At 39.7% G+C, this 23,010-nt stretch overlaps 1 protein-coding gene across 4 annotated transcripts in view; it reads right to left on the minus strand.

The window, feature by feature from the left end:
- The window catches only part of LOC148867591 (sucrose synthase 4-like), a 30,250-nt gene extending 17,624 nt beyond the window's left edge, over positions 1–12,626 (minus strand). Inside the window, exons 1-9 of one of the 4 annotated variants that reach the window (XM_088979734.1) lie at positions 12,456–12,626; positions 12,204–12,278; positions 11,981–12,113; positions 11,711–11,862; positions 11,333–11,525; positions 4,529–4,647; positions 4,221–4,437; positions 3,838–3,933; positions 3,538–3,711 (exon numbers count right to left, since the gene is read on the minus strand). In XM_088979734.1, the coding sequence (XP_088835860.1) occupies positions 3,538–3,711; positions 3,838–3,933; positions 4,221–4,437; positions 4,529–4,647; positions 11,333–11,525; positions 11,711–11,862; positions 11,981–12,113; positions 12,204–12,278; positions 12,456–12,538 (1,242 nt within the window). In that variant the 5' untranslated portion in view covers positions 12,539–12,626. The other 3 variants (XM_088979733.1, XM_088979731.1, XM_088979732.1) reach the window with 3 other exon arrangements.
- Between the last annotated feature and the right edge of the window lie 10,384 nt (positions 12,627–23,010).

The following is a 23,010-nucleotide window of genomic DNA, read 5'->3' on the forward strand; positions in this document are numbered from 1 at the left end:
CATTGAGCCCAGGCCCAGCTTCCAGAATAAAAGGTTGAAGAGTTAGTTGGGCTAAATAAAGCATTCCAGACCCATTAACTTCATCCGAAGTCCCATGGGCCCACTGAGACTCGAGTGGGGGAGGCTGGCAGCCCTTCTGACAATTCTCTAGTGCACTATCTTCCCTAGGGGCCAGTTGGAGCTCTGCAAGGCATTCTCTAATTCAGGCTTTAATGGCTTCAGTACCCCAAGCCTGCCCGCTGCCCCTCAGATTTGAATTTCGAATTTCCTTCACAACTGGATCCTGGGTGAACCCATCTGTACCGTTCGAAGTCACCAACATCGGACGGCTCAAAAGAATCCCCAAACTTGCATCTTCTTCTTCTCTATCTCTAGACACCGGAGAAGCAACTCACGTCGTCTTCTGATACCTCTCTGCTACTGAAAAACCGGGAAGCTCACTTTCGCCAAAATCTTCCAGGATTAACGTTTTGGAGTAGTTCAAACTCTCCTTGTCTTCTTTATGGACATCGCAAGACAGCCCTTCTCCACCTCTCCAACTTCGAACAGACAGCAAAACTTCTTGCCAGATCTGAACAATGAAGACCACTTCCCCTGCTACCACTTCAACCTTGCTCCGAATTTGGTTTTGCCTGCGATTTTCATTCTTACCCACTCGCAGGTCGCAATCTCCAGCGGGGAATCGTCTATCTCTAAAAAACCCCCACAAGCATCCCCAATAGCCCTTATGACACTTGGGCACCAAAGCAAGAGTGGCAGGCCGTAAACCCTAATCCAACATGACTCTAGGTCCTCTCCTACTTCGAAGGGATCAGGTAATGACATCCCGCACTCACCCCCCACCAGTCCAGCAAAAGGGGGTTTCTTCCCATCTACTATGGACTTTGTCTTAAAACCCAATCCACACCAGCTCTTGACGGACAAATAAAGAGGAAAAGACCATCCGCCATTTTCTTCACTCTCACACCCCCCACCTCTCTCCAAATGCCGTTTGCCCACCTCTCTACCTCCTTAATCTCCACCCCCCATCGGAACCTACCCACCAAACAGTTCCTCAAAAACTCTCTTCTCGCAGTCACTCCCTGAGGATCCGTAGCTACCACCCTATTACCATTAACCCATTTCACCTCTGACGCCCTAAAAGTAGGCCAAACCCCCGCCGCCACCACTTCTCTGTAAGAAAGATTGCATCTTACCCTCCCTTCATTCTCCGATCTACGGTACCAGGCAGAGGCTTCCCATCTTCGCTTCACCCCACCTGCTCTATTATAAGAGAATCTGCGCTCCATCAATAACTTCAGGAAAGAGACCCTTCACCGGCGAAACAGACTGTAATCATGTAGTGGTAGAACATTCACCGACAAATCCATCTAATAGACCTGGAACACTTGTGGCATCCAGGTGGCACGAACTGAATCTCTTCGTTCCCGGCTTCTAAAAGCAGTATCGATCCCTATCGACTATCAATCCACATAATGATGACATGTTGCACCTGTTATTTTGTTTCAGAAAAAAAATGAAATATCCTATATTTACTTAAATTCATGCAATCCACTGAAGTGAAATTGCATTACAACAAATAAAGGACCTCTAGCACTACATAGCATAACAAATTCCAATTGATTGATATTTGTTAGAATCAAATAAACATAGAAAAGAATCAAACAAATACAAGAATCCACAAAATATTTATCCCATAATAGAACATGTGTACTTGAAGGAGACTTGGTCAAAAAACCTTCATTTTATGTATTTTCACATTCAGCTGGTTATACTTCCTGCCTTCAATAAGATCTATGGGTGTAACCCCTAACTATTAATTATTTCTTTCAATAGCTTCTAGTGGCATGGGATATGTCTCTTCCTAACGCTAAAAACCATGTATATGACCATTAGCAACATGCCACTAGGTCTCTCCTTTGAAGAGTAAGCAATAAACAATTTTATATAAGTGAAAATACCTTCTTTGAGTCTATATGAGAAACAGAAAGCTAGATTTTAATATGAAAGTAGTGCATCTTCAAAGAAGAATTACATTTCATTGGGAGAATCACTCTCATCAAATCCACCATTTCTAACTCCTAGTATATTATCTGTCTTTCAAAATCCCTATCTTGGTGGAAAAAGGCTAGAAAAGTAAATGAGGGACTTCTAGATCTTGACAGCTCCAACTGGCTCAGTTGGTAAGGTCTCTGACTAGCTTTAGTGGAGATTTGGGATCAAATCATGTTGTCACTAGGGTTGAGGGGGTTATGGGTTTGGGGGATGGGCTAACTCCCCAGTTTCTAGCTCCATGAAGAAAAAAAAAAAGGAAAAAAAGAAAAATGATGGACTTCTTGTGGGAACTGTAACGCAGGAGCTGAAGAATGAAATTTGGAATTTTCTGAAATTTTATGCATTTTTGTATTTTTTTAGCAGTAGTTCTTTTTCGTCATTTTGATCAGTTCCATGTAGGTCTAGGCTATAGCATCGTGTTCCTCTAGCTTAGTAGTGCTTCTCTTTTAATTTTCAGTTTATTTGCATTAGTAGGTAGAAAGTTGTTGTGTTTCTTAATGCACAAGACAAGGAGTGGCATTTTATGATGAACAGTATTCCGAGCCACACAAGCCACTCTATAAATAGATGTATTCTCTTCCTTTTGAAGCTAATGAAGATTTCTTTGGAGTTATCTTTTAAGTTTGCTGTATGGAGTGATTCCTACAAACCCCAGAGTGATTCTAAGGATTTTTCTCTCTTCTCTCTCTCTCTCTCTCTCTCTCTTGTGATATTTTATTCCAGTCCTGCATCAAACTGGATGAGATTAAGTAACATCATTTTATTAAGTGAGACTGTGGGAGGTTGTGTACAAAAGGAAGAAAAGAGGCCTGGGAGTGGAGAAGATTCTAAAGTGGAACTTCTCTTTGCTGGATAAGTGATTGCTGAGATTCCCCATTGAAAGGGATAGGCTATGGCACCTGGTCATCAAAAGCGTCTATGGCTTGGCACCAAATGGGTAGGATGCCAAGGAAGCAATACATATACTGCTTACTTCCTCATGGAGATCCATTACCAGCCTCCACCATTCTTTTATAGCCCTGATTCTGTATGATGTTTCTAATGGGAGGAGTTGTAGGTTTTGGGGAGATCTCATTCTCAAAGAGAGATTTGCCAACATCCACAATCTTTCTTTGTTACTACAGGGTTAGGTAATTTTTAGACAATATTACTTTGCCATTTAGCAATTAGCACCCATACATGTAGACATACATAAAAAGCATTAAATACCATGCCATAGATGTGACTTGAATTGGTGTGCAAAAGGCGACTTGACTTGCATTGACTCTTTAAGTTTAATGTAAACTGCCTGTGCCACAAAAGTTCTGAAGCTTCCAGTACACCACATCACATCAGTCAAGTTAAAGGCCACAAATCACAGCTTATAATTTACAAAAGGTTAGGGAGAAATACACAAACCCATCAAGGAGTTGTATTATTAAAGCATCTACAGGCAATGTAATGCCAATTAGCTCATAACATACTTGCCAAGTAATAGAATACCTCTGTGAATGCCTCCAGGTATGGCCAAACATCAAACCTTGAGATCCACTTCTGAAGAATTCCTTTTTCAGTCCTAAAAGGCACCCGCAAAATATGTGTATGTTGTGTTCCACTGATTCTTTCCAAACGTTGGTTGCATGTTGTCCCTTTTGCATCAGGTATTAGCCGGGTAACCTTTGACCAGTAATCACAGAAGTTTTAGATGAATGACAATAGTTTGTGACTGAGGAGGTGAATGAAAAGCAACAACAAACTATTATCTAAATCATGGTTAGGCAGGATAAAATGAGTTATACTCACAATAAGAATTCTAGGAGTAATATTCAATCCTTGCTCCTGAATTCTCAAAAGCATCTCATTCTCCAAGGAACGTACTTGGTCCAATATATAAACAATCTGCACAGAAATTACAGAAAATAAGTAAACATTAATAACGTTCATATAGCCCTGCAGATGCATATGGACATATGATGACAATTACAATGAACCAAAATCATCATATGTAATCATATTCAACAGAAAGTGTTGCAGGGAGAGGTAGACTGGAGTTTGAAGTACAAATGATATCACAACGACATTCAAAGTTTGCACTTCATACTTTTTTTTTTATGAGTAATTTTCACTTCATACATGGTATTGAACACAACAGAACACCATAGAATAGATGACAAAAAGTATGTTACCTGCCCTCCAGTGTCTGGCAAACCCAAGACATTTGCTTGGCCAAAGTAGCCATGTGGGGATACAACGACAACATTGAACACCATTGGAATCCTCCCAAGGAAAGTCTCCAAGTTAGAGGGATCAGGAGCCTGAATTATGTCCAAGAGAAGATGTACCATCTCAGAAACACGTTTTGCATTATTACCCCAACCTTTCTCAAAGCCCCATTCCTGGAATCTGGAAGAGTGGCCAAGCCATAAATTAGTCACTACAGCCTAAATGGTAAATACTTAAACTGTGCAAACAATTTGGGAACCATGAAGCTTACACATATTCAAAATCAGAATATGGTGCATCTGGTAGTAGCTTTGAGAGATATTCCTCTGCCTTGGCCAAATTAGTTTGAAGTCTTGATAAACTTTGTATCCGGTCATTCAGCATCATGACCTGCACATTTTACTTGATAAATTAATTCATTTAGCTCTCTGCATTACTCCATTACCTTGGTTTAATAATTCATAACAATGGGAAGATTGAAGACAAAGCCACTCATAGAATTAGAGCAGGATGAGCAAAAAGAGGGGGGTGTGTGATAGGCAAATACCACTTCAGACAAAAGAAAAATTCTATGGAACTGTTGTAAGGCCAGTTATGTTGTATGGAGCAGAGTGTTGGTCTGTTAGAAAACATGTCCAAAAAATGAATGTTGAAGAAATGCATATGCTTAGATGGATGAGTGGTAAAACCAGAAAGATAGGGTCAGAAATGAAGATATATGAAGGAAACTAGGAGTAGCTCCAATAGGTAATGAAATGAGAGGAAGTAGAGTGAGATAGTTCGGTCGTGTGCATGAAGACCATCTACAGAGCCCATTAGAAGAAGTTATCGGTTACAAGTTGAAGGGAATGAAAGTACTAGGGACAGACTGAAAGGGAATTGGATGGAAGTAGTGGGAAAAGAATTAAGCACCCATAAGATGATGAATTTTTTAACTGTAACATAAAGTATTTCATTAAAAGCTGAAACAAGATACACAGATGATACAGTGGATATGGCAATGAACACAACAGATTGCAAAACAGGATTCATGTAGCAGACCCCATATAGTTAGGACAAGGCTTAGATGATGATGAGCTCTGCTGTATTACTACATGTAGCATTAAAGAACATATCAACATAATGACCAAGTTTCAATCAGAACATGACCAGACTAGAATGTTGAACCAAGAACATAATGATAAATAATAAAAAGGTAAAAGACTTAAACATACCCTGGGGTTTTAAAATGGACTTATATATATCTTGTGGGCTGACCCCACTGGACTTAAACATACCCTCTTTTGGTGAAACGTTCGGTTGAGAATTTAGGTGATCTGTTTAATATTTAAAAACCCCATTTTACCCTTTGAAGCATTTTGGACCTAGAAGCATCTCTCACCAGTAATCCAGTCTCATAAAATAAATCATTCACATCTCGCCAAGTTTTTGTACAACATTGTGAAGTAATGCAGTCCGATGAGATAACCATTTCACATCTCAGTTTTTGTTGTTGTATTTAAAACCCAGAAACTCTGGTTATGAGATTTCATAGATGCTCTTGGTGTACTGATTACTAAACCATTACAAACCCACTAGTATAATGCCACCAAGGAGGTTCTGAGGCAATGTGCTGAGTCGTTTGACTTGATCAGTGCTTCATTTCAATGAGGTAGAACGTTGAAGCAATTGTGATCATCTAAAGAGAACAACAAATTATTTCAGTTACTCGATTCATATGCTCTCTAATGAAATGATGATCTATGAGTAGATTAAACCATGTTTTTTAAATGCACCAGAGCCATGCAATCTCTTTTACAGTTAGTCTTGAAAGGATTTCATGAATGATTTCGCTTGGGAGCTCTGTAACACCATCTAACAACTCTTTCTTATTCGTTCTTATTTCATCTTCTTGTAAAAATAATAACACTGACTGGACTCTTATATTTAAAGGAGGATACAGAGAGAAAATGGAGTTGCATTCGGACTTTGCAGAACAGGCCCCATTCTATGTTCGAACGGTTAGCGGAAAGGATTCAATAAACAAGAAGCTCCCTCCAGGATTATGCATATTTGATGGATAGAAATAATCAGTCTTTTTTCAGTTTGGAAATTTGTTTTTTACTCTGTTAGGAATAGAGTCTTTGGGCCCATGTGCAGTTTAGCCACGTGGCCCACTTGTAGTTAGTCGGTTAGTGGGTTGTTACACCACAACCGACCTCCTCGATGTAATTATAAATACTGCCATATCAGAATAAGAAGATGCATATTTTTCCCTCATTCTGATACCTCCTTACATGGTATCAGAGCCTCGGCTCATCTAAAATCCCTTACTTCATCGCACGCTCACAAGGTGCGATTAACCCTTCCCACTTCATCGCACACACACAGGGTGTGATTAATCTCATCACCCATATTCCTTCTCCTTTTTTTTCTGTTTTCCCAAAGTTTTTTCTTTCAAGAAACTCATTCTTGATTTCTTGAAACCCAACGGATCATCGTCTTGCCATGGCGTCCCTGTTCTTAGATCCCAGCTCCCCGTATTTCTTGCATGCCTCCAACAATCCAGGAATGGTTTTAGTATCCTGTCTGCTCACAGGAGAAAATTACCCAGTATGGCAGCAGGCAATGAGAACAGCACTCCAAGCGAAGAACAAACTATGTTTTGTTGACGGATCGCTGCCTCAACCAGCAAGATTGTTGCCAGAAAAAAGCGCTTGGTCCAAATGCAATGCGATGGTCACTTCTTGGATCTTCAACTCTGTCTCAAAGGTGCTGTACGTGTTGCCTTCATTGAATCTGCATCAGAGATCAGGTCAGAACTACAGGAGAGATTTTCTCAGAAAACTATCTCAAGAATACACCAACTCAAGCATGATTTGGTGATGCTCAAACAAACGAATCTTACCGTAACATCGTTCTTCTCCAAATTAAAGATAATTTGGGATGAATTAGCCACACTCAATACCTTACCTGAGTGTTCTTGTGGGGGCGCAGCCAAGACCTTCATTGTTGAGCAAGAAAAAGAATGACTCCATCAATTCTTGATGGGACTCAATGAGTCGTACAATACCATCCGCTCCAGTATTCTTGGATCAGAACCTTTACCATCCTTGAACAATATGCTCTGGTCCTTCAAGAAGAATGCCACCTCGCAATGTATACTCTGCAGCCTGCGCCAGAAGCAGCAGCCATGTCTGTTTCCTCTAGACAAGGGTCTCGTTCAAATACCATGGGACCTAACCAGCAGTCAAGATCAAAGTATTACTGTGAGCACTGCAAACGCAATGGCCACACTAAGGACCACTGCTACGAACTAGTAGGATATCCACCTGGCTGGGATAAATCCCATTCAAATCGGCAGAATGAGAAAGGAAACCAACGACCAAGCTCCTGTGCCACTTCAGAAACCACAGATCAGATTCTTGGCAAGAATCCTTCAAGCAACTCTTCATTTTTTGGCCTTTCTCCTTAGCAATATACTCAGCTTCTCTCCTTACTGAGCAAAGAGTCAGCCAATACTATATTTGCCAATGTCGCCGGTAAGACCACTTCTACTGTCGAGTGGATACTTGACAGTGGTGCTTCAGATCACATGATCCCATCACCATGTCATTTCATAGATCACACCTCCACAGATATTGATAAGCCAGTTTGGCTACCAAATGGACTATTGGTTCCAGCCACCATGCAAGGATCAATATCCTTAGGATCTCTGGTTATTCCTGATGTGCTCTACATACCAGAATTTTCCTGCAATCTTTTATCTATTAGTCGGCTAACACAACAATTAAATTGTGCTGTGATTTTCTCTTCCTCGTCTTGCATCATCCAGGACTTAGCCTCCAAGACAGTGATTGGAGTGGGGACTTTGCCGATTCTCATTTACAACACCTCAACACGCATCTGCTCACACCACTTCCACTACAAATTCAGCAACATGGCACCACCGTTTAGGACATGCCTCTCGCAAGCACCTGCCACTCATTCTTGGAGTACCCATTGTATCTTTGGAGCACTGCTATGATGCATGCCACAGAGCCAAACAAACTCGGCTTCCATTCCATGTCAGCCAGTCCATGTCCTCTTGGCCATTTCAATTGATCCATTGCGACATTTGCGAAGGTTATAAGACACCATCTCATAGTGGAGCCAGATGCTTTCTTACATTGGTTGATGATTTTAGCAAATGTACTAGGGTTTATCTACTTCGAAATAAATCAAATGCTGTATCTTTTCTTCTTTTATTTTGTGCAATGGTACCTCGGCAGTTTGGATACACACTCCAAGTTCTCCGTTCAGATAATGGGTATGAATTTCATTCATGCCCCTTGCAAGAATTCCTTACTGCACAGGAGATTGAACTTCAACGCAGCTGCGTCGACACGCCACAACAGAATGGCGTTGCTGAACGGAAACATCACCATTCACTAGAAGTTGCCAGAGCCCTTTGCTTCCATGCCCACATGCCTATATCATTTTGGGGTGAGTGCTTACAAACCGCCATCTACATCATCAACCGCTTACCAACCCCTTTGCTCTCAAACAAGTCACCATAAGAAGTCCTATTCCAAAAACCACCCTGTTATGATCACATGAAGTCTTTTGGGTGTCTATGCTATGCACAGGTTTGCCCCAAACCTCATGATAAATTTGCTAGTAGAGCCATCCGATGTGCCTTTGTTGGATACCCTTATGGCCAAAAGGGATACAAACTATACAACCTTGAGTCACACCAACTGTTCACTGCATGAGACGTCATATTCTATGAGACTCAATTCCCTTTCAAGAACCAACAATCTCCCATCACCATTCTTGAACTATGCCTTTTTCCATCCCCCAATCCCACATTTGATGACACACCTATCCCACCACCTTCACTAATTGAAGCCCAACCCACAGTTGATCAAACACAGCCCATCATACTACCCAGTCCAACATCCGTTGATCCCCAACCCATAATCAGCAACCAATCGTCTAATGCTGATAACATTCAACACAATGCCCGGCCCAGGCGCACAACCAGAAACCCCACTCACCTCCAAGATTATGTTGTCAACCTACCACCATCTCTGGCACATCAGACCCAGGCTGTCATTCCTCAGATAGAATCTGAACCAACCACTTTCACTCAAGCCAACAGGAATCCCCGATGGCGCCAAGCCATGGCAGATGAAATCTCAGCCCTAGAACACAACAATACTTGGATTCTAGTGGACTTACTCCCATGAAAGCGCCCAATTGGATCAAAATGGATGTATAAAATTAAATACATAGCGGATGGCTCTATCAAGAGGTTTAAAGCTTGCCTTGTGGCTAAAGGCTATACTCAAGTTGAAGGATTGGATTACCATGACACCTTGCACCAATAGCAAAATTAGTCACAATGCAGTGTCTAGTGGCCACGATTGCAATAAGAAACTGGGAAATTCACCAAATCGATGTCAATAATGCTTTTCTACATGGTGACATTCATGAGGAAGTATATATGACCCTTCCTCAAGGTTTTGCTCAAGGAGGAGATCACAGAGTATGCAAATTCCAAATTCCCTCTATGGCCTCAAACAAGCATACCACATGTGGTTTGAAAAGTTTACTCAAGCACTTCTCTGTTTGGGCTTCAAGCAATCACATGCCGATTATTCTCTCTTTACACTAACTTCAGGTGACTCCTTCATAGCCGCACTAGTATATGTTGATGATGTTCTCCTGGCTGGAAATGATTCTACACGAATCACATTTCTCAAGAAGTTCATGGACGACAGGTTCAAAATCAAAGACCTTGGCACCCCAAATTTTTTTTGGGGACTTGAAGTCCATCGTTTGGTTGATGACATATTTCTCAGTCAACATAAATACATCGCTGATATCATTGACACCAGGATGCAAGATTGTAAACCATCACCAACACCAATGGAGGCCCAACACCATTTTGATGATCCTTCCAGCCCCATCTTGGCTAATCCTTCGCCTTATCGCAGACTCGTGGGCCGTTTGGTTTACCTCACAGTAACCAGGCCTGATATCTCATTTGCTGTGAACTATCTCAATCAACATATACATGAACCTCGTCAAGAACACCTTGATGCTGCCTTGCGCATTGTTCAATATCTCAAAGGCACTCCATTGCATGGCATATCTCTTTCGAGCAATAGCAATATTGTTCTCAATGGATACTCTGATTCTGACTGGGCTAGTTGCCCTGTCACCCAACGATCAACTACTGGCTACATCACTTTACTCGGCTCATCTCCTCTATAGCAGCCGACTGTGTCTCGCTCCTTGGCAAAAGCGGAATACCAAGCAATGGCCTTTGTCACAGCCGAATTAGTTTGGCTTCGACGACTCTTAGCTGATTTCACCATTCAGCTTTCATCACCTATGCAACTGGACTGTGACAGCAAGGCAGCACTTCACATAGTAGCCAATCCCGTTTTTCGTGAAAGAACGAAACACATCCACATTGACTGTCATTTGGTTAGTGAACAAGTGCAAAATGGCTCCTTACAGACTCATCACTTATCGAGCTCTTCTTAGCCAGCTGATCTCCTCACAAAGGCTCTTTCCACAGAAAAACTTCAGCATCTCCGCTCCAAGTTGGGCGTCCTGATGCCTTTTGACGCTCCAACATGAGGGGGGGGTATTAGGAATAGTCTTTGGGCCCACGTCCAGTTTAGCCACGTGGTCCACATGTAGTTAGTCGGTTACTGGATTGTTACACCACAACCGACCTCCTCTGATGTAATTATAAGTACTGCCATATCAGAATAAGAAGATACAAGTTTTTCCCTCGTTCCAATACCTCCCTTACACTCTCTGGTTCGTTTTGAAATTTTGAAGAATAATAAAGGGTAGAAGAGTCTTCCGTCAAATTTAACATTTGGAGGTATGTTTAAGTCCAGTCAAAAACTTAAAGGAACGTTTAAGTCAATTTCTGAAAACTCAGGGTATCTTTGCTTCTTTAATCAACATTAGGGAAATGAATAACGCCTTTCAAATAAAGAGGAAATAATTAATTTTCAATCTAACGCGCATGAGCCAAACTGAGGAAATATGAGCTCTTCCAAAAGAAAAAGCAAAGCAAATGCATACTTACATGGCCCTTGTATTTGTGTGCTCGAAGAAAATCAAGCAAAGGCTCCAAGCAGTCTCTGTTCCGGAACATAACCGATGAAAGGTGACGATTGAGGAATTGAACCCCATTGCCAATGAACGAGGACTGGCTGGGGCGAGGAAATGTCGCGTTGAAGGGTTCGAAATCAAGCTCAAGCACGAAATGATTATTGAAGCTGAAAGGGGTATTAAAAGCCAAGACTACATTAATTGCAAAAGGTAAAAGAAAGTTAATTAGTTAAATAATTAATAAGTCCAACTATCAAGGCTCTCTTCAAAGAGGAAATTTATTAAAAAGCGACGGACAGAACAGAAAAATATGGCAACAGTTGCATCAGCAGAGAAAGGTTGCTCTGTTTACTCGCCATTGACGAGTTCCTCCTTGAAGCGAAGATATTCGGCGACGCCCAACTGCTCCACACTCAGCTCATGGACATTAACACGAACAAATTCCCAAATACCGGGCCTCGGACGGACAGCCATTGCCACAAAAGGAGGAAGGACTATAGCTTCCTTTAACCAAATCAAATAAATAAATAGATGAATCAGAAATGCAGAGGCCTTACAGAAACCGACAGAAAGAGATATTTAGAGAGAGAGAGAGAGAGAGAGAGAGAGAATAAAAAAGGACCTGAGCGGATTTGAGAATTTCGCTAAAAGGGCTATCAGTGAGCTTCTTTCTTCCTTTATCTTCTCCCACGTCATTGGCTAACTCGTCTGATAGGTGATGTGGTTGCAGAATTCCTTTGCCCTGATCCATGTACCTAGGCAAAACAACATTGTTATCTAGCCTAGATTCAGAAGACTAAATCTAGCCTAGACAGGAAGAAAGAACAGATAAAAAGAACATCAACCTGGAGAGTAGAGAAACGAGTTCATTCCGGTGAGCAGAGAGCGTGTCCTCGATCCTTTCTCGAATGCTGGGAACCCTGCCAAATTTAGGGGTCGCCATGAGCTAGTAATAAAGAAGCTGGTCATACAAACCAAATACAAATACGTTCGTTCTTTCGTTCTGTTTTTTTTTTTTTTTTTTTTGTTTAAGAAAGAGATGGAGAGGAGGGGTGAGATGGTGATGTGTCGCACTGAGAAGAGTTGGGATCGCAAACTGTGCTTTGAAGCTGCAAGCAAGTGGCACGATCAGAGAAAGCGTGATGAATATGTCAATGATCCAACCAAACAAAACCGCCATTTTTGTGTCTACGGATTACGCAGCAGCAGCAGCTAAAAGAGAAACGGTGGGAACCTAACGTGATTGGTAGTTTTGTTTGAAGTTTAGCGCAGGAAACGCATTCAACTATCTCCACGTTCGTTTGGTTTTTGTCATTGAATCAAATTGAACGGTGGGCACTGGGCACCGTTGCAATAATGAACTTTGCACACTGCAAATCAACACGTGTATTTCCTGCCCCAAATCAAATTGAACGGTTGGCAGCTTAACCTGAGTGGCACCTTAGGGCCCGTTTGGTTCGCGGGAATGAATCTAAAATCCAACTGTCTTATTAGAGAGAATTACTGAATTAGAATCCCACTTTCATTTGGTGGAATAACATTCCCCCATTTGGTCATTCCCTCCTCTTCTTTTAGAATGAAATTCCATTCTAATTTATTCTAATTCTGATTCTGATTCTTGTCAGAGCGAAATAGACTGAGACTATAAAAATAAATCATTTTGATTCTGATTCTAATTTCAATTGCAACCAAACGAACCCTAATTTTGAATGCAATTCCTATGCCCTATACTATAACCTGCTCAAGAACCAACTGACAAAAAAAAAAAAACAAAAGAAACTGCACTCCAAAAGAATCCTTATGGAAGGACATTCCTCACACAAGAGGATTGGACGAAGTGATGTTTTTGTCTTAATCCAAGGGTGGTTTTTGCCTTTTTTTGGGGCGGAACTCGGAACAAACAAAATTCTAACTACATCTCTTAGCAGATCACGTTGTGCAATTTTGTGAACCATTTGATCGGCAATTATCCCTGCCTACATTAACGAAATCAGAAACGAATTGGGCCCATCATCTTCTTTTGAGTTAGAAATGTTAGAGTTAGAGGGATAGTGATAGTGTTCTAAGCCCATTGGCCCCGAGACCGGATATGCTCCTCCCACAGGGCGCCTCACACTGACCCCACAGGTGCATATTAGGTTGGTGTGAGACGCAGATCCCAATTCGTTGGCCCCTCAGTTGGATGTACGCTTTCTGCTTTCTGCTTTCATAGTTTCCGGATTCGTTGGCCCCTCACACTAACCACACAGGACTTACGCATGTCTTGGCCGCACGTCGAGAATATCTCCTATAATAGTATTTGTTATTCATAGAGATGTTCCTAATACTGGATAGGATGTAACCGTGAGATCCGTGTGAGGCACGCTCTATATTTGTAAGAAATAGCCACTAGTTGTCCCGGAAAGGGAATTAAGTTGATGATTAACTTGTTAATTGTGTTCATTCAAATTTTAATTATTTTTCTTATTTGCCTTTATTTCTGAAGTGTCTTTTGTTGTATTGATATTTGGGGATGGGCTACCCTTATTATGTATAACTCCTTTTTTTTTTATCTCTGGTTTATATATATATATATATAAAGAGTCATGTGGCGCTTTATGCCTTCAATCAGTCGGTTGGCACCGTTGATATGGACGTAGTTGTGCATTCTTTTTCAGTGAAGTTATGCAATTAGAATCCATCATCTTTTGTTTTTCTTCATATGCCAGCAGGACAGATGAAGATAGTGTGGGTGCAAACCGGACAGGTTAGAGCAATGTTTTTAACCCGTCGTTGTTGACTTAGTCGGTCAAATCGTTTAAATTGTCACCTGGTCGGTTAAGATTTTGTGTTTGGTTCAGTCAAAACTTGATAAACAGTTAAAAACCGTAGACTTGGTCAAAATCGTTGACTTGGTTAAGAATCGTTCGACCCGGCCAGTTCAATCATTGACTTGTTTGACTTGGTCATTGAGTCACGAGTTGCATATTCAATGTATGCAAACTTTCGAAGGCCATAACTTTGCACTCTAATGTCTGATTGGGGTGATTTTTTTTTGGTAACTTTTTGAGATCTATACATCCCAAGGAGCCATAGGCGCCTTGCCCCACTATTATCACAAAAAAAAAAACACTTTTGGCCTCAAATTATAATTTTTAATATTTTTATAAATAACAAAAAAGTATAAACTGAGTTAAAAAATATAAATTAAATATAAAAATACATATAACATATATAAAACATATTTATACACATATATACATACGTGTATCTATCTATCTATCTATATATATATATATATACCCAATACATATATGATAATGTGGCATGGTCTAAATCGTTCGACCCGACTAATATATATATATATATATATATATATATATATATATATATATATACCTAATACATATATGATAATGTGGCATGGTCTAAACCGTTCGACCCGACTAATCGAATTGGTGACCCACGACCCGGAGGCAAAAACGGTTCGACCTTTGGGTCGGTTTTTAAAACATTGGGTTAGAGTCTCGTGGTGCAAAGTTCCATGAAGAGCTATATGACAGAGGTTACCAACCTCACTCCATCTCCTATGCACAAGTTTTTCTCACATCTCTACCCAATACACACAAGACACCACCATAGAGTATTGGGAACATCTCCCCATACAATGAAAATCCAGATTAGTTGTACACTTTCGTTGTTCAGCACGATCTACAATCAATGATAACACTCCACACTAGTGATAAAATACATGGGGCTCACTTAGAGGTTGAATGATTATGGGTCCCATGCATTTTAAGATTGGTGTGGAGTCTTTAGGGATGCAAACAGATTGGATCGGATTCGAACCAAGGTATATCCGAATCCAATACAATAATATGAACAGTAGATCTGATATAATCCAAAGACCTGATCGGATCTTATAAACATTGATTTGAATTCAAATTCAATGAGGAAGTCAGATATTCGGATCTAATCCGATCCGATTTGATTTTTAAACGAATTAATAAATTACTAAAAGAAAAATAAAATAAAACAATAAAATATATTGGACTGGATCATGATCCGATCCATTTATACCCCTGTGGAGTCTTATCATTGGTTCCATAGTTTGCTAAACACCTAAAGCATTCAACTAATTAAATCATATCTCATACAATGAGGTTGAGCTCAACCAACTTGGACTTGGGTTTAAAACACTGAGGATACTAAAGATACTAAGGCCATAAACTAAGGCTGCAACTTAGGCTAGGTTGGCCCTAACCCAACCCAAAAAGAGTTGGGTTGGGTTGGGTTAGGTTGATACTTGGATTAGGGTTGAAATTCATGAACCCAACGCTACTTCGGGTTGGGTTAGGGTTGATCCCTTGGGCAACCCAACCCAACCCAAACCCGACTATATAGTACACGTCATATATAAATATATGCTATATATGATATATCATACATTGATCTGTTTGGATGCATGGTAGTGTATATCCCCCACCACATACTATCCAGTCTTTTTTTTTTTTTTTTTAAGATAATCACTTCACTTGATTCTAATTGGAAAGACTAAAACCTAAATAACATATTATATATTTTTTGAATATTTTATTTTTCATTTTCTCAATGTTCTTCTCTGCCCATAGCTTGTAGCTAGCCCATAAAAGATTATCATAAATCATAACTCATAAAAAACTATAGTCATTTTTTTGTTAAAACTATAGTTATTTCAAATAACACTTATTTTTCTGAATTTTGTACTAAAAGAACTAATAAAAACATCAACAAACAAATAGTAATAAAACATAGAATTAATATATATAGTGAAATTTGAATTAAGATCTGAGGTTGAGAAGTTCTATGTGATTTTAAGGGATGGGAAGAAGGTTGGGTTGGGCCCAACCCGCCCAATCCAACCCAAAGTTGACTTCGGGTTGGGTTAGGATTGAAGGAATTTAGTTAGTGTTAGGGTTAGGGTTGGGTAGGTTGGATTGAAGATCGGGTTGGTTAGGGTTAGGGTTGGGTGTTTAGAACTTAGGGTTGGGCTAAGGTTGCCCTCAACCTGACCTAACCTGGCCCAACTTGCAACCCTACATAAACATTCATCAGGTTGGATCTCCTACCCACAAAAACCTTATTTACACCTATCTACACGTCACTACAGTTGCACATTAAGATCATCTCCCATATTTGCATCTTACCATTCGTGGGGAGATGGTCCCATGTACAGTTGTGGATAGGTGTGGATAGGCTTCTATGGGCAGGAGATCCAAACCAGACATTTAAACCATTTTTTTCTACAGCATTATATCGTAGCGCTGAGATGAAACAACAAAATCAAAGCCTTAATCCATTGATGTGGTCCCAATTGGAATAAAGAAAGGGCCAACTGGAAAAAGCACCTATAGTTGAAATTGAGGATTGAGCTAAATTTGAAATTTAAATGGCTGAGGTGGCAGGTCATGAAATGAAATGCCACCACATCAGCCACAATGATAGCAAGAATTGTTAGGGAGGGAGTAGACCGATGGTTCGACACTTGAAGAAACTCTTCTATAGGGTTAAACCCGAACTTTTTTATTTTTATTTCTAAAACTAGGAATGACCCCTGTACTAAGTACAAGACCATTAATATGAATTATTTCAATTTTTTAAATTATTTATATTAGACATTTAGGTTAGGATTTTTATTTGATTTAAGAGACTTATCTAGAGAATGGCCCCATACTAAGTAAGGGACAACTACAGTATCATTTAATTTGAAATTTACTATTTACTTATAAAAAATTAAATTAAAAAATTAATGTGGGTCTTACATCTTTGTAATTGACAATCTATTATGACCTACTTTGTTTGAAAATCACTATTAATTTATGTTGTTTTTAATATGATTTAAGAGATTAAATGAGGTTTTGTTTGTAAACAGTAACCCACTTTAATTGGTATTTATTATTTATTTGATAAATTTATTTTTAAAAGATAAATTAGATTACCCTTCCAAAAAAAGTTAATTTAGTTTTCAATTAATAAACTATTTCATCTAAAAGAATGAAACTCATACCATTTGTATTAATTGTTTAATCATTTTTTATGAATTTCATTTATTTTTATTTATTTTTTATCCATTTAATATTTTGAATATTTTAAATTTAAATTAATTGTTTAATCATTACTTTTGAAATGGTTGTATTTGAATAAAATTCAGTTACTACTATAACATTTGAAGTAATCACTTTTTAGGGATTAGGATGCTACATGTGTGAATTTTAAAAGAGTGGAGTTATCACTTTTTTTGTGAGTGGATAGACCTTTTTTAAGAGTGAGAGTTTAACCTCTTCTAAAATTCTATCTATTGAAATTTTACAATGCCACATGTCTGAAGGATGGGGAACTATTGCCTAACGACCTTCCTTTAGGCTATGTTTGGTTTGAAGGAAAAGGTAGGGAAAGGAAGGCAAGACAGGGAAACCTATACAAGGCTTGTAAAGGTTTCCCTACCTTTCCCTACTTTTTCCTTCAAACCAAACATAGCCTTAATGTATATATTATTAGATTAGATGTTCTTATAGGATGTCTGGATCTATTTTGTGTAACTTTGATTTATTTATTAAGAGATGCCTCTGAGTTCGTCTATATTGACTTATGCCATCCTTAGTGGCGACCCTTCCTTACTCCCTTAGGGGTGGCAGTTTTTGACCCATCCATACCCATCTATTTGAGTGATAGGTCAATAGATTGAATAAACCACAAGCTGGGTTAGGGTGGGTTGGGTCGAGGGTATCATTGAGTCATAGAGGTAGGGGTGACTGGTGAGGCATTTATGGTTCAAAATTTTCTTCTTCATTTCTATCTTTTTATCTGAACTTCACCACTACCATTCAGAGCTGTCAAACGGGCCATGCTAGGCCGACACGACATAGCCCGTGTGTGGCCCATGCAAAGTATGGGTCATGCCTCACTCCCTTGGGATAATTTGGGGGGTCGACCCGAATGGTCCACGACCTGATCCTATGCCATGCTGCGAGCCTAGGCTAGGTGGGCTGCAGACCGTGCCGTGGACCTAGGTTGTGTCGGGTTGGGCCACAGGCCAGGCCTTGGGCTTGGGCCGAACCGAGCTAGAAAGGCCTAGATTGTTTTTTTTTGGCTAACTTTCCTTTGGGCTTTGCGACTTTGCTCGCTTTGGGAACAAATTGAAACATAAAAAATCTAACAAAGAAATGAAAGAAATACTTACCAAAATACAAAATGGACAACAAATTGGAAAAAAATAGGAATTTTATTTCATTTAAAATATAAAAAATACAAAATGAAAATAAAAAAAGTTACATTTTTTAGAAATAACAAATAATTTAAATAAAATTGAAAAAAATTCTCAATCTCCTTGACTTAATCATCTACTTCATCAGGTGTAGTAGTGTCATGCCCTTCTTTATCTTGTAATTTATCCTCAGCATCCAACAAATCTTTAAAGTAGATGTCTTTTTCTTGTTTCTCATGGAAGAGCAAATGTCTGGCTAAGTGGCCAGTACCACCTTTTTTTACTGAAGTTAAAGTCAAACCTACATTTTTGGTAAACAACTTTTTCCCCTTCCCCTCAACCTCCTCTATTTTAAATATTTTCCAAATCAGGCTAAGGAACTTGTTGTTGGGGAATTGGTTTTGGAGGAGGAGCTGACCATTTTTTTTTTAATTCTAAAACAAAAAATTAATTTAATTGCACTTACCCAAATGGTCAGATTATCGATTCAGAATCTCAACTTGATTTCGATGGTTGAAGCCTTTTAAAGCCTCCTAAATGGCTAAATTGTTAAGTGCTAACTGCCTAAGTGTATGACAATATGAGTGTATAGTGTGTACAGTATGAGACTATATGAGAATTGAGACGAGAGATTGAGAGAGTACGACTATACGAGAATTGAGAAGAGAATTGCTGAATTGGTGTGATGGGAATAGTGGATTGGTGTGAAGGATAGGGTTATTTATAAGAATTGAAAATAATTCAGTTGTCCAAAATACCTTAAAAACTAGTTGTTTTTTTAGTTGTTGAGAATGGTATTTTGGTCATTATAAAGTTATTTATCACTTTACCTAAATGCCCCCCAAACTAGTTGTTATTAACTATTGATGGGTATTTTTGTAAAAAAAACCAAAAAAGCTGAAACTAGCTGTTGGGAGGGGTTAGGGGGTACCCAACGACTAGTTTCTTAGGCGGGCCATGCTTGGCCCGCTTCGGGCCCATGGGACAGGCCGGGCCGGGCCGTGCTACTGACCCATGGACATGAAATCCCTAGCCCAGCACGGTCCACATTTTGTTGTGCTTGGCACGGCCCATTTGATAGCTCTACTACCATTGAAGGCTTAAAGCAAGCTTCCTTAATGCTGTCATGTTTCTTTGCAACCACTCCAAATCTCCATTGAAGCAAAGCACACCACCAATGACTATTCTCCCCCGACTCAAAGTATTGATAGGTGTATCAATACATTAATTGATAGGACTTTGATTTTTTACTTTTTTTTTTTTTTCAAATTTCAGTTTTAATCTTGTAAATAGGCGTATAACATCGAAAGATATAATGTGATACGCCTCATATCAAGCCTATCGTGTTGATACTTTGAACATTGACTGAGTTAACTTGGTTTAATTTGAATTTGTCTTTAAGTCATTCTGAATTAACATACCCACCTTTGGACACAACCTGTGAGGGGGAGGGGATAGCCCATCCACCAAACCCATAACCCTGTCACTAGGAGACCTTACCATAGCCCGTTGGCACCCTGCAAACTGTTTACTTATTTAAACTTGGATGGATTGGTTATTGTTTTTGTCGAGACAATGTCATATTTTATACTTTTCTTTTTTTGATACAATCATATTTAGCCCCTATTTGCTTTTCAGTAAGTTATTTGTCTGCGTAGATGCACTTAACCTAGTAAGTGTCTCCTGAGAAAGACTTATCCGAGTAAATGTATTTACCCATGTTCTTTTATTTTCCATGTAAATAAGGCAATGATCATTTTAGCTATAAAAATCTATTATTAAAAGGGACATTTTTGTCCTGTTCAAGTGTTGACAATTACCCACGTAGGAGATGGGTATCAATTATCCAAGAAAATAAACTTTCCCTGATCCCCACATAAATATGAAAAAAGAACATTAATTTCTCGGTCAATAGAAATCAAAATCTCATTGACCAACTTTCTTCCTCTCAAAATCCAAAATAAGGCCTCATTAATACTTAAAATACTATATTAACAGCGATCTATATGTATAAAAAAAGGGTAAAAACTGAAGGTGTTTTATATTTGTTGATGTTATAATTTTGTATTTATTAAAAAAATATTAATTAACTAGAAGAGACCTGCGCTATGAATGAACTGGTGTTCAAAGGATGCCTATGTTGTATAGGTCATAGGCGAGTTATTAAATTAATAAAATTCAGTTTCCTAATAAAAATGAAACTGAATTGATTGCGGCTGTGTTTAAAATAGTCATATATAACGTAGAGAATATGGTGACAACAACCGGCATCTCCGCATTGTATTGCACAGGCATCATTACAAAGCTGTTTCATTGCCATGTGTCATATATTCATTTTTCATCAAAATTCTATTTGATTGGTTGTTCAACATTTTATATTTTTCATTTTCATTTATTATGTGAGAGTGGTTTTTTTTAAGAAAATAACATTTGGATGTTTTAAATTTAGCAATTACTTGGGTAAGCTTTTCCTGGAAAATGCTTACTTGGGTAAGTGTATTTATTCATTTTTTTTATTTCACAATTAAAAAGAAAAAAACAATGATCATTTTATCCATAAAAATCAATTATTAAAAGGGGCATTGTTTATTTCATTCAAGTGTTGGTAACTTTGCCTCCAGGTGGGGAAATTATTTACCTAGGTAAGTGATACCCAAGAAAATAAACTTTCCCTGTCCCCTATATTAATCTGAAAAAAGAACATAGGGTTCTTAGTAAATGGGAACCAAAATCCCATTGACCAACTTCCCCCTCTCAAAATCCAAAAAAAGAACACCCCTTCAGAGGAATATTGGATGGTCCGAGTGCTTATATATAATAAAGAAATAAACAACAATAAATAATTTAACATTGTACTTTGTGCTAAAAATAGTTTTTTCTCATGTTCCCATGCATGGATCTTATACACACAGAACACTTGTATAATGCCATAATACCAAACACCCTCTAATTAAGTATATAGAATAGATGGGTCACTCAGTTGATTAAGTGATCAAACTGATTTATACCTGATGTAATGGATTCTGGTCACATATCATTTCTTTTGTGCTAAGTATCTCGTCATTTGGTCTGCTTCCAGGTGGCCAATGACTCAGAGGCTAAAGTGGAGCTCCCTGGTATAGCACAACCCGGCTGCTCCCTGAAGGAGATGATCTGCTAATCTTTGTAGACGGCGGACCTGGTTGATTTGCAAGAACTGAATCAGAGAACCTGGGGGTGTTTACCCGATGAGGTCACTCCGATGGCTAAGTCAACACTTAGTTGTGAGATGAAGATGATATTAGAGAGTGGGAGAGCTAGAGGGCAGAGACTACTTTCCTCTTTCATCATTTTTTCTCATCATACCTTCGCCCCTGGGGGGTGAGGCCTTTATATACTAGAGTCCTCATGGGTTTGGTGGAGTAGTTCTTGGATTCCCACTGTGATGGGACATATTTTTGTGTTAGGTGGGGATAAAGCCACCAACCGGTAAGGTTGCCCATTTCTACCTAAATCGGGGAGTGGGTGAGCTAATATAGCCGTTACAAGTCATAATCCCGTAAAATGCGGGGTACGGTGGTGAGCTCCTCGGGGTTGTCATGTGGTGGCCAGTCTAACTAAGAAGCGAGCTGTCTGTAAGGTGCCAGACTGTATGGTGGCGAGCTGCCTGGTGTAGAGCCGAGCTATCTGTAAGGTGCCAAGTGTCACAATGTCATTGGAGGGCCAAATCCACCATCATCATTTGCCCCCACTCCCGTGCTGAAAGTAACTCGGTGAAGGGAGTAAATTTTTCCTTTTGGCCCATAATTCGACGAGCTCGTAAGCGATGATTCAGTTTCTTAGGCTCTGGGTGCTGCTTGGAAGCGAGCTGCCCGTAAGGTGCTGAGGTCTCTGCCTATTCGGCACTGTAGCCCTTAGGCTCTGGGGGCAACTTACAATCCACTCATGTTGATTTTGTCCATGCCGAAGAGGTGATTGTGTCTTAAGTGCCCATGCCAAGGAGGCGATTGGAATTAGCTCCCCCATGCTGAAGAGGCGACTGGGTCTTAAGTGCCCATGCCGAGGAGGTGACTAGGACTAGCTCATCCATGCCAAAGAGGTAACTGGATCTTAAGCGCCCATGTAGAGGAGGCGACTGAGACTAGCTCACCCATGCCGAAGAGGCGACTGGATCTTAAGTGCCCATGTTGAGGAGGCGACTGGGACTAGCTCACCCATGCCAAAGAGGCGACTGGGTTTTAGGTGTCTATGTCGAAGAGGCGACTGGGACTTAGCTCGCTCATGCCAAAGAGGCGACTGGGTCTTAGGTGCCCATGCCGAAGAGGCGACTGGGACTTAGGTTGCCCATGTCGAAGAGGTGACTGGGTCTTAGGTGATGAGGAAGTCTTTTATCAGTTCGTCGGTTCGTGCCTGTGCCAGGTCGCCAGGTTGTGCCAGGTTGCCAGGCCGCC

This window comes from Nelumbo lutea, chromosome 3 (assembly GCF_056320005.1).
Source record: "Nelumbo lutea isolate HS-2025 chromosome 3, American lotus-T2T, whole genome shotgun sequence".
NCBI lineage: Eukaryota > Viridiplantae > Streptophyta > Magnoliopsida > Proteales > Nelumbonaceae > Nelumbo > Nelumbo lutea.